Here is a 12,534-nt window from a genome sequence, read left to right as displayed (position 1 = left end):
TTTTTCCTGATCTTAGGGGGAATAGTTTTAGCTTTTCCCCATTGAGTATGATGTTAGCTGTGGGTTTGTCATATATAGCCTTTATTATGTTAAGGTATGATCCTTCTATTCCCACTTTCTTAAGGATTTTTATCATAAATGGCTGCTGGATTTTATCAAATGCTTTTTCTGCATCTATTGACATGATCATGTGATTTTTATTTTTCATTTTGTTAATGTGGTGTATCACATTAATTGATTTGCAGATATTGAACCACCCCTGCATACCAGGGATGAAACCCACTTGATCATTGTGTATGATCTTTTTAATGTATTGCTGAATACTGTTCACTAATAGTTTGTTGAGGATTTTTGCATTTATGTTCATTAGAGATATCGGCCTGTAGTTTTCTTTTTTTGTGGAGTCTTTGTCTGATTTTGGGATGAGGGTTATAGTGGCTTCGTAAAAAGTGTTTGGGAGTCTTCCTTCCTTCTGGATTTTTTGGAAGAGCTTGAGGAGAATAGGTGAAAATTCTTTTTTGAACATTTTGTAAAATTCACCTGTGAAGCCATCTGGATCAGGGCTTTTGTTTGTTGGGCGATTGTTGATTACTGATTCAATTTCCCTGATGGTTATCAGTCTATTCAGGTTTTCTGTTTCTTCTTGAGTTAGCCTTGGTAGGTTGTACACCTCTAGAAAATTGTTCATTTCTTCCAGATTGTCAAATTTGTTGGCATATAGTTGCCCATAGTAATTTCTTAAATTTTTTTGTATTTCTGCGGTGTCTGTTGTCACTTTTCTTCTTTCATTTCTGATGTTAGTAATTTGGGTCCTCTCTCTCTTTTTTTAAATGAGTCTTGCTATAGGTTTGTCACTTTTGTTTATCTTCTCTAAGAATCAACTCTTGGATTCATTGATCTTCTGTATTGTTTTTCTGGTTTCTATTTCATTCATTTCTGCTCGGATGTTTATTATCTCCTTCCTTGTTCTCCCTTTGGGCTTGTTTTGCTGTTCTTTTTCCAGATCCCTTAAGTGTGAAGAAAAACTGTTGATTAGTGATGTTTCTTGTTTCTTCAGGTAGGCCTGCAATGCTATGAATTTCCCTCTTAGGACTGCTTTCGCGGCATCCCATAGATTTTGGGTCGTCATGTTTTCATTTTTGTTTGTCTCGAGATACTTTTGATTTCTTCCTTGATCTCCTGGTTGACCCATTCATTATTTAGTAATAAGTTATTCAGCCTCCATGAATTGGTGTGTCTTCCAGATTTTTTACTGTAGTTCATGTCTAATTTCATAGCACTGTGGTCAGAGAAGACAATTGGTATGATTTCAATTTTTTAAAATTTATCAAGACTTGCTTTGTGGCCTAAAATATGATCTATCTTGGAAAATGTTCCATGTGTGTTTGAGAAAAATGTGTATTTTGCAGCATTGGGGTGAAATGCTCTGAAAATATCAACTAAATCCAAGTGGTCCAATGTATCATTGAAGGCTGTTGTTTCCATATTGACTTTGTGTCTGGAAGACCTGTGCTTTGTTGTCAGAGGTGTGTTGAAGTCCCCTACTATGATAGTGTTACTGTTCATCTCTGTCTTTATGTCAGTCAATATCTGTTTTACATATTTAGGTTATCCTATGTTGGGTGCATAGATGTTTAGTAGGGTTATGTCCTCTGGCTGGATTGATTCCTTTATTATTATATCTTTTTCTTTTAATATGTTCTTCATTTTATAATCTATTCTGTCATATATAAGTATTGCAACTCTAGCTTTTTTCTCATTTCCATTTGCATGAAATATCTTACTCCAACCCTTCACTTTCAGCCTGTGTGTGTGGTTTTTTTTTCTGTGTGTGTCTTTTGATCTGAGGTGAGTCTCTTGTATACAGCATATACAAGGGTCTTGCTTTCTTATCCATTCAGCCACCCTATGTCTCTTGATTGGAGCTTTTATTCCGTTTACATTTAAAGTGATCATTGATAGGTACATAGTTATTGCCATTTTTAAATTTGTAGTAAATTGTTTTCATCTTTCTTCTATTTACAGAAGTCCTTTTAGTATTTCTTGCAATGCTGGCTTGGTCGTAATAAATTCTTTCAGTTTGTTCTTTTCTGGGAAGCTCTTTATCTCTCCATCAACTGTAAATGATATCCTTGCTGGATAAAGCAATCTAGGTTGTAGGCCTTTGTGTTCCATCACTTTGAATATCTCCTGCCTCTCCCTCTTGGCCTTCAATGTTTCTGTAGAAAACTCATTGATAATCTTATGGGAGTTCCCTTGTATGTAACCCTCTGTTTTTCTCTTGCTGCTTTTAGGATTCTCTCTTTGTCTTTAACCTTTGCCATTTTAACTATAATGTGTCTTGGTGTGGACCTGTTTGGATTTATCCTGGTTGGAACTCTCTGCACTTCCTGGGCTTGTACGTTGGTTTCCTTCATCAGGTTAGGGAAGTTTTCATACATTATTACTTCAAATATGTTCTCAGTCCCTTGCTTCCTCTCTTCACCTTCTGGTATTCCTATGATGCGCATGTTGTTGCACTTGATGTTATCCCAGAGGTTTATTAAACCATCTTCATTGTTGTTTATTCTTTTTTCTTTGTGTTGTTCTGTTTGGGTGATCTCTGCTAACTTGTCTTCTAAGTCGCTGATTCGACCCTCTGCTTCATCTAACCTGCTGGTTATTCCTTCAGGTGAGTTCTTAATTTCAGTACTTGTGTTCTTTAGTTCTAACTGGTTGTCTGTTATGATTTCTACGTCCTTCTTTATGTCTTCTCTAAGCTCCTTAAACATTCTTATCACCAGTGTTCTGAACTCTGTCTCTTATAGGTTGGTTACCTCTGCTTCATTTGGTTCCAGTTGTGGAGGTTTCTTTTGTTCTTTTATTTGGGACATGTTTTTTTGTTTCCCCATTCTAGCTGACTCTCTGTGTTTGCTTTGATGTAGTAGGTAGATCCCCTAGAGTTCTTAGTTCTTGCTGGGTTATCTTATGTAGTATGTGCCCTTTATATTTGACTTGCACTACTTCGTTCTTCTCTGCGTGTGCTCCAAAGGTGACTCTTGTGTTGTTTATATTGCCCTGGGTTTCACTCTGCTGTGGAAACAGAATACAAATTCCCAGGGTTCTGAGAAATAACTTTCCAAAGAGTGTCACCAGCTGCAGACGCCCCTGTCATAAACTCAAATTATCCTCATTTTTAAAATTCTTTTTCCCTTTCATTGTTCTGATTGCATGTTTTATGCTACCTTGTCTTCCAAATTCCTTAATTCAATCCTCTGCTTCATCTAGTCTGCCTGTGATTCCTTCTAGTGCATTCTTCATTTTAGTTATTGTATTATTCATTTCTGACTGGTTATTTTTTATGGTTCTATATCTATTTTTCATGCTTGCTATCTCTTTGTTGAAGTTCTCACTAAGTTCCTTCAGTGTCCTTATAACCAGTGTTTTGAACTCTGTCTCTGGTGGGTTGCTTGCCTCCGTTTTGTTTATTTTTTTTCCTGGAATTTTCTCCTGTTCTTTCATTTGTTTGTTTGTTTCCTAATTTTGGCTGCCTGTCTCTGTTTGTTTCTATGTATTAGGTCAATCTGCTACTTCTTCCAGTCTTGCTGGTTGTCTTATGTAGTAGGTGTTCTGTGGGGCACCATAGCACAGTCTCTGTGGACACCTGTCCTGCGTGCTCTAGGAATGTTCCTTGTGTGGGTTTTTGTGCCTTCCTGTTATAGTTGAGCCTTGATTACCATTGGCATGTCATTGGGTGGTATTGACCCTCAGGCTTATTGGCTATGTGGTTTAGCCACATTCACAGCTTATGGGCTGCTTTTCGAGGAGCTTACCCTATGGAGTGGGATTTGCCCCAGCACGCTCTGGTGCCTGTTGACACCGTGTCTTGGGTGTGCCACTTGTGGGGCTAATTGGGTGGTGCTCTGCTGTGGTCTGAAGCCAACCTCCAAGTATTTTGGTTCTGGAGCCTTTTTGGAGGGGCTCTAATGGAGGCCCATGTCAGTCACTAACTGTGACTGGTTGGGGAATACCTGGTAGGAGCTACAAAGCGATCCATATTTGGTCACTGCCTGTGCTCTACCTAGAGTCGCCTGGGAGACGCCATGCTACAAACTGAGGATGGCTGCCACCAGTACCAGGTCTAGGGTAACTATGCAAAAATTCAGGATATTCTGAGGTCTGCTGTGCCTGTTGGCTCCCATAAGGTTCAGCTGCTGATAAAACCTCATTTTGTACCTAGTTGAATGTGTTGGGGTCTCAGTGAGTCTCCTGGGTGGAGCGAGCAGAGCTCACCAGACTAATCAGATTCAGATTTGGCCATGGGTGTGGGGGAGGGCTCAACACAGGAAAGATGGTCCCTGCCTGTTGGCTGCTCCACACAAGTAAAATGGCTACTATCTTCCAGCCCTCACCCGCAGCTACATGCCTCAGTCTTTCCCCTGTATGTCTCCGATGTGCGCCCTCCATCACGGTCCCTCCAGCAGAGCCCAGCATGAGTGCCTGTGAGCAAATCTGTGTGTGCTCTTTTAGAAGACACAGACTTCCATTGCACCTAGATGGTCGGAATCCCCACTGTTTTTCACAGCCACATGTTGTGGGAGCTCCACTTCCCGGCACAAGTATTTCAGGCTGGGGAGGCTTGTGTGAAACTGGGATTCCTTACTCCTCTGTGGGGAACCTCTGTGGTTGAGATATCTCTCCCAATTTTCATCCATCTCATGGAGGTTTGGGACAAGCCTGTTTTGCATCTCTGCCCCTCCTACCAGTCTTTATGTGGTTTCTTCTTTATAGCTTTTGTTATAAAATTTCTTTTCAGCTGGATTTCAGATGGTTCTCCAGGTTGATAATACTATAATTTAGTTGTAATGTTGATGTGTTCATGGGACGAGACAAAAACAGCATTTATATACTCCCCCATCTTGGATCATTGTGTCACCATTAATTTGTAATGCTGAAATATTGTTGTTTGCGATGGGGCCTCCCACTGTTGCTTTGGAGAAATCTGGAATCGGAGCTTAAGCTTTTTTTCATTTCTGAATTCTAAAAGCAATTTTGTAACTGTTTTTTATTTTCTCCAGAGTAGTACTAAACTATTGGACTAAGAACCTTTTACCCCCTTCTTTTTTTTAGTCGCTCTTCTCTTCATTCTTTGGTTAATCCTTCTTAGGTTGTGGAAAAACAGCTCACCAATTCTGAACACAGTGAAGGGAACGCCAGCATCTTTTCAGGATCTGTAAGCCTTGCCATGTAAGAGGGTCAGAGCACTTTAAAAATGTGGTTCTAATCTTTTAATGTTTTTCATAATACATTCATAATCTATTTTCTTAAATGTCGAAATATTTTATCAAAAGAATATCTCATGCAAATGTCACATTTAACTGAAGTTCACCAATTCCTTCACTAGTTTCACTTCCATTTCTTTTTTTTTCTGTAAAATCCAAGTAATATCTAATTGAAACATGTTTTGCTTAAAAAGTAAAATGAATAAAATAAAATGTGGTGGCCCTGAAATGACCCAAAATATTTCTCTAGGGCAACAGTACTCCACCAGGGATGCACCATCACAGGATCACCACTTACTAGCCAAGTGATTCTGTGTAAGTCACTTAACTTCTGTGAGCCTACCCCAGTTACTATCCAGGCGCGATGAGGAATACTGGTACCTACTCAAAGGGTTGTTGTGGAGATTAAATCACGTAGTGCATAAAAAGTTTTTAGAACAGTGCCTGGTTTGCTATCATCACATTAGCTGTCTTCCACTGTCACCACCACAGATACCCAGGCCTATCCCAAAGAGAGATTTTGACTCAGGAGGCCTGGAGCTGTGGCATAGGCACGGGGATTCTAATGGTCACCTCTTAGTTAGGAACTGCTGCTGTAGGCAGTGACTCTCAAACTTTAGTGTATATCAGACTCACATGGGAATGAGACTTACTAAGAATGAAACTCCAAGCCCCACCCCTCTAAATTTTGCTAATACTGTAGATTTGGTGGTGGGGTCCCAAGAATGTGTATTTTAACTAGAACTCCAGGTGATAGGCATATAGGTACTCTGCAGAACACCCATCGGGAAACTGCTACAGAGGAATCACATTAGTGCCTTGTTATAGACTTAACGTTTGTGTCCTCCCCTCCACAAATTCATATGTGGAAGCCCTAAGCCCCAGTGTGATGGTATTTGGAGTTGGGGCCTTTGGGAGGTCATTAGATTTAGATGAGTTCTGATGGTAGGGATCCCAGGATGGAATTAGTGCCCATCTGAGAAGAGAAAGAGAGACCAGAGCTCTCTCAATTTTTTTTGTCATGTGAGGACATAGGAAGAAGCCTGCAAGCCCAAAAGAGGGACCTCACCAGGAACCACATTCTCTGGCACCTTGATCTTGGAATTCCCAACACCTAGTACTCAGAAACACATTTCTGTTATTTAACACACCCAGTCTGTGATACTTCGCTATAGCATCCCAAGCCAACTAAAACACACCCCTCCTTCTTGATTGCCTTTGTCTACTGCAGTAATCTTTTAAGACAGCGAAGGTACTACTGGAACTGTTCACATCACACGGTAATGCTGCTGACTCACGTTGAGTGGGACAAAAGGCACAAACTATGAAGTGTGGGTTTTTTTCAATCACAGTAAGGAACTAGCACAGATATGCATCCTCTACCTCCTGTTCAAGGGCATGCAATTGTAAGAAGGCTGCAGGGGTGTGGCCTCAAGCCATAGAACTAAGAAAAGCCAATTAATCATGTGGGAAGAGAAACTTTGACAATAGATATCATACCTTTGACCCTTTAGTCATTAGAATCGTGCTTAAACCACGTGAGCTTAGCCTCAAGAAAATAGCCACAAGAAAACTGTATCCAATAGTCACAAGAAAACTGTAGAAAGAAGCAAATGATTTGCTTAGAATTCTTCCCAGGCATTCATTATGTGACTGGTGCTTAATGAGTCTGGAGATTTTTTTTCTTCTCAGACAAATGTTTTATTTGATTGCATTGAAATACATTTTCATTCTATCGTACCTGAAAAGAGCAAAATGAGGGCTTTGAGGAATTTTGAATCCACAATTGTTCTTAAAATCATACAGAACAACACCTGGCTCTCACTCATTGTAGAAATGGAATTTTCTGATTTTCTAGGTCTCTACAGCATTTTGAAAACTCACTAACCAATAAGTTCTACATGACTTAATGCCTGCCCCCTACACACACGCACACACACACATGCACACATGCACGTGCTTAGGCTTCTCATCTTCTCCACTTCTTTTTTTTTAATTTATTGGGGTGACAATTGTTAGTGAAATTACATAGATTTCAGGTGTACATTTCTGTATTACATCATCTATAAATCCCATTGTATATTCACAACCCAGAGTCAGTTCTCCTTCCATCACCATATATTTGATCCCCCTTACCCTCATCCCCCACCTCCCACCCCCCTTAACCTCTGGTAACCACTAAACTATTGTCTGTGGCTATGAGTTTTTGTTTCTCATTTGTTTGTCTTGTTCTTTGTTGATTTTGGTTTATATACCACATACCAGTGAAATCATATGGTTCTCTGATTATTCTGTCTGACTTATTTCGCTTAGCATTATACTCTCAAGATCCATCCATGTTGTCACAAGTGTTCCTATGTCATCTTTTCTTACCGCCAAATAGTATTCCATTGTGTATATATAGCACAACTTCTTTATCCATTCATCTATCGAAGGACATTTTGGTTGTTTCCATGTCTTGGCCACCTTACAGAAAGCTGCAATGAACATTGGAGCACACGTGTCTTTATGTATAAATGTTTTCAGATTTTTTTGGTGTATACCCAGGAGAGGGATTGCTGGGTCATATGGTAATTCTAGTCGTAAAATTTTGAGGAAACTTCACACTGCTTTCCATAACGGCTGCACCAGTCTGCATACCCACCAACAGTTTATGAGGGTTCCTTTTTCTCCACAGCCTCTCCAACACTTGTTAGTATTTCTCTTGTTGATGATAGCCATTCTGACTGTGGTGAGGTGATACCGCATTGTGGTTTTTATTTGCATTTCTCTGATGATTAGTGATGTTGAGCATTTTTCCATATGTCTATTTGTTATTTGTATGTCCTCTTTGGAGAAATGTCTCTTCAGGTCGTCTGACCATTTTTCATTTGGGTTGTTTGTTTTTTTGCTGTTGAGTTTCATGAGTTCCTTGTGTATTTTGGATATTAGACCCTTATCGAAGGCACTGTTCGCAAAAATCTCCCATTCAGTTGGTTACCTCTTTATTTTGTTGATGGTTTCTTTTGCTGTGCAGAAGCTTTTAAGTTTCATATAGTTCCATTCGTTTATTTCAGATTTACTTCCATTTCATTTAGAGTCAAATTCATAAAATGCCCTTTGAACCCAAGGTGCATAAGTTTAGTACCTATGTATTCTTCTATGCAGTTTATTGGGTCAGGTCTTATGCTTAAGTCTTTGACTCATTGTGAATTAATTTTGGTACATGGTGACAGACGGCAGTCCAGTTTCATTCTTTTGCACATGGCTGTCCAATTCTCCCAAAACCATTTATTGAAGAGGATGTCTTTTCTCCATTGTATGTTAATGGAGAATACCTTCTTTGTCAAAAGTCATCTGTCAATATTCATGTGGCTTTATTTCTGGGTTCTCAGTTCTATTCCATTGGTCTATGTGTCTGTTTCTCTGTCAGTACCATGCTGTTTTGATTATTGTAGCCCTGTAGTATACGCTAAAGTCAGGGAGTGTGATACCTCCAGTATTGTTCTTTTTTCTTAAGATTGCTTTGGCTATTTGGGGTCTTTTGTGGTTCCAAACAAATCTGATGATTTTTTGTTCTATTTCTTTAAAAAATGCCATTGGGATTTTGATGGGAATTGCATTAAATCTGTATATTGTTTTGGATAATACGGCCATTTTAACTATGTTGATTCTTCCAATCCATGAGCACAGAATGTCTTTCCATCTCTTTTTGTGTTCTTCAGTTTCTTTCAAAAATGTTTTATAGTTTTCAGCATATCCTTCACATCCTTGGTTAAGTTTATTCCTTTGTATTTTATTCTTTTTGCTGCAATTGCAAATGGAATCTTTTTTTTTTTTTGTATTTCTTTTTCTGAGATTTCATTGTTAGTATACAGGAATACAATGGACTTTTGTACGTTGATTTTGTAGCCAGCAACTTTACTGTATTCGTTGATTGTTTCTAATAGCTTTTTGGTGGAGTCTTTAGGGTTTTCTATATATAGCATCATGTCATCTGCAAAGAGTGATAATTTAACTTCTTCATTCCCAATTTGGATGCCTTTTATTTCTTTCTCTTGCCTGATGGCTCTGGCAAGGACTTCCAACACTATGTTGAAAAGCAGAGGTGATAGGGGACAGCCCTGTCATGTTCCTGAACTTAGGACAAAGGGCTTCAGTTTTTCACCATTAATTATGGGATTAGCTGAGGGCTTGTCATATATGGTCTTTCTTAAGTTAAGGTATTTTCCTTCTATACCTATTTTATTAAGTGTTTTAATCATAAATGGATATTACATCTTTTCAAATGCTTTTACTGCATCATCTGATATAATCATATGAATTTTGTCCTGTATTTTGTTTATGTGATGTATCACATTGATGGATTTGCAGATATTGAACCATCCTTGTGCCCCGGGAATGAACCCTGTTTGGTCGTGATGAATAATCTTTTTAATGCATTGTTGTATTCGATTTGCTCGAATTTTGTTTAGGATTTTTGCATCTGTATTCATCAGAGGTATTAGTCTGTAGTTTTCTGTTTTTTTTTTTCTTGTCCTTACCAGGTTTTGGTATCAGCGTAATGTTGGCCTCATAAAATGAGTTAGGGAGTAGTGTCTCTTCAATGTTTTGGAAGAGTTTGAGCAGGCCTGGTATTAGATTCTCCTTCAAGGCTTGGTAGAATTCACTAGTGAAGCCATCTGGTCCCGGAATTTTGCTTTTGGGAAGGTTTTGGATGACTGATTTAATTTCGTTACTGCTGGTCGGTCTGTTTAGATTTTCCAGTTCTTCATGGTTCAGCCTTGGAAGTCTATATGCTTCTAAGAACCTGTCCATTTCTTCTAGGTTATTGAATTCAGTGGCATATAGTCCGTCATAGTAGTCTTGGATGATCCTGTATATTTCTGTGGTGTCCATGATAACTTCCCCTTATTCATTTCTGATTTTGTTAATTACTGTGTTCTGTCTTTTTTGTAATTATTTTCAGGTGTGCAAGACAAGGTAATACTTAGATGTTCATCATTTATATCCCTCACACTGTGGAACTCCGTCCCCCCATCCACTATCCCTCCGACCTCGCACTGAGCCATCACATTATATATATAAAATTGTAGTTGGCATTCATGATTGTTTAGTTTCTGGTGTGCAGTGCCATGATCAGGCATCTACAGTATCCCTTAGGTGGTCTCCCAAATGGGACACGTGTCCATCGGATACCCTACAAAATCTTTACAACATTATCTCTTTTTATCTTATTGAGTCTATCCACGGGTTTGTCGATTTTGTTAATCTTTTCAAAGAACCAGCTCTTTGTCACATTAATATTTTCTATTGTCTTTTTTTCCTCTATTTCATTTAGTTCTGCTCTGATTTTTGTTATTTCCTTTCTTCTGCTGACCTTGGGTTTCACTTGTTCTTCTTTTTCTAGTTCTTTAAGGTATAACATGAGGTTATTTATTTGGGATTTTTCTTATTTCTTGAGATAGGCCCGTAGTGATATAAATTTCACTCTTAAAACTTCTTTTGCTGCATCCCAAAAATTTTGGTAGGATATATTTTCATTGTCATTTGTTTCTATGGATCTTTTGATCTCTCCTCTAATTTCTTCTTTAACCCAGTCGTTCTTTAAAAGTATGTTGTTTATCTTTTTTGCAACGTGTTTGCCGCCAGAACACAGGTGTAGTGAAAACCACCGCTGAATCTAACCCAAAATGGGAAAGTAAAAGACACACATCAACATCGTTGTCATTGGACACGTAGATTCCGGCAAGTCTACCACTACTGGGCATCTGATCTACAAATGTGGTGGGATCGACAAAAGAACCATCGAAAAATTTGAGAAGGAGGCTGCTGAGATGGGAAAGGGCTCCTTCAAGTATGCCTGGGTCTTGGATAAACTGAAAGCTGAACGCGAGCGTGGGATCACCATTGATATCGCCCTGTGGAAATTCGAGACCAGCAAGTATTATGTGACCATCATCGATGCCCCAGGACACAGAGCCTTTATCAAAAACATGATTACAGGCACATCTCAGGCTGACTGTGCTGTCCTGATTGTTGCTGCTGGTGTTGGTGAATTCGAAGCAGGTATCTCCAAGAATGGGCAGACCCGTGAGCATGCCCTTCTGGCTTACACACTGGGTGTGAAACAACTAATTGTTGGTGTCAACAAAATAGATTCCACTGAGCAGCCTTACAGCCAGAAGAGATACGAGGAAATTGTTAAGGAAGTCAGCACCTACATTAAGAAAATTGGCTACAACCCTGACACAGTCGCATTTGTGCCAATTTCTGGTTGGAATGGTGACAACATGCTGGAGCCAAGTGCTAACATGCCTTGGTCCAAGGGATGGAAAGTCACCCATAAAGATGGCAGTGCCAGTGGAACCACACTGCTTGAAGCTCTGGATTGCATCCTGCCACCAACTCGTCCAACTGACAAGCCTTTGCGTCTGCCCCTCCAGGATGTCTACAAAATTGGTGGTATTGGTATTGTCCCTGTGGGCCGAGTGGAGACTGGTGTTCTCAAACCCGGCATGGTGGTCACCTTTGCTCCAGTCAATGTTACGACGGAAGTAAAGTCTGTTGAAATGCACCATGAAGCTTTGAGTGAAGCTCTTCCTAGAGACAATGTGGGCTTCAACGTCAAGAACGTGTCTGTCAAAGATGTTCGTCGTGGCAATGTGGCTGGTGACAGCAAAAATGACCCACCAATGGAGGCAGCTGGCTTCACTGCTCAGGTGATTATCCTGAACCATCCAGGCCAAATCAGTGCCGGATATGCACCTGTGCTTGATTGTCACACAGCTCACATTGCTTGCAAATTTGCTGAGCTGAAGGAGAAGATTGATCGTCGTTCAGGGAAAAAGCTGGAAGATGGCCCCAAGTTTTTGAAATCTGGTGATGCTGCCTTCGTTGACATGGTTCCTGGCAAGCCCATGTGTGTTGAGAGCTTCTCTGACTACCCTCCTCTTGGTCGTTTTGCTGTTCGTGACATGAGACAGACAGTTGCTGTGGGTGTCATCAAAGCAGTGGAGAAGAAAACAGCTGGAGCTGGCAAGGTCACCAAGTCTGCCCAGAAAGTTCAGAAGGCTAAATGAATATTATCCTCAATACCTGCCACCCCAGTCTTAATCAGTGGTGGAAGAATGGTCTCAGAACTGTTTGTCTCAATTGGCCATTTAAGTGTAATAGTAAAAGACTGGTTAATGATTACAATGCATCGTAAAACCTTCAGAAGGAAAGGAGAATGTTTTGTGGACCATTTGTTTTTTTGTGTGGCAGTTTTTAAGTTATTAGTTTTTAAAATCAG

General features: G+C 39.7%; 1 protein-coding gene across 1 annotated transcript; it reads left to right on the top strand.

Moving 5' to 3' along the window:
• Positions 1 to 3,761: 3,761 nt before the first annotated feature.
• Positions 3,762 to 12,322, top strand: LOC308494445 (elongation factor 1-alpha 1-like; the record flags this gene model as incomplete). The annotated part of the gene is made up of 3 exons (XM_081042241.1): positions 3,762 to 3,869; positions 5,147 to 5,212; positions 10,949 to 12,322. 3 exons carry the CDS (start codon positions 3,762 to 3,764, stop codon positions 12,320 to 12,322), a joined length of 1,548 nt encoding a protein of 515 aa, XP_080898367.1.
• Positions 12,323 to 12,534: the final 212 nt, after the last annotated feature.

This window comes from Rhinolophus hipposideros (genome assembly GCF_964194185.1).
Source record: "Rhinolophus hipposideros genome assembly, chromosome: X".
Lineage (NCBI taxonomy): Eukaryota > Metazoa > Chordata > Mammalia > Chiroptera > Rhinolophidae > Rhinolophus > Rhinolophus hipposideros.
This window is presented reverse-complemented; position numbering and strand designations above follow the sequence as displayed.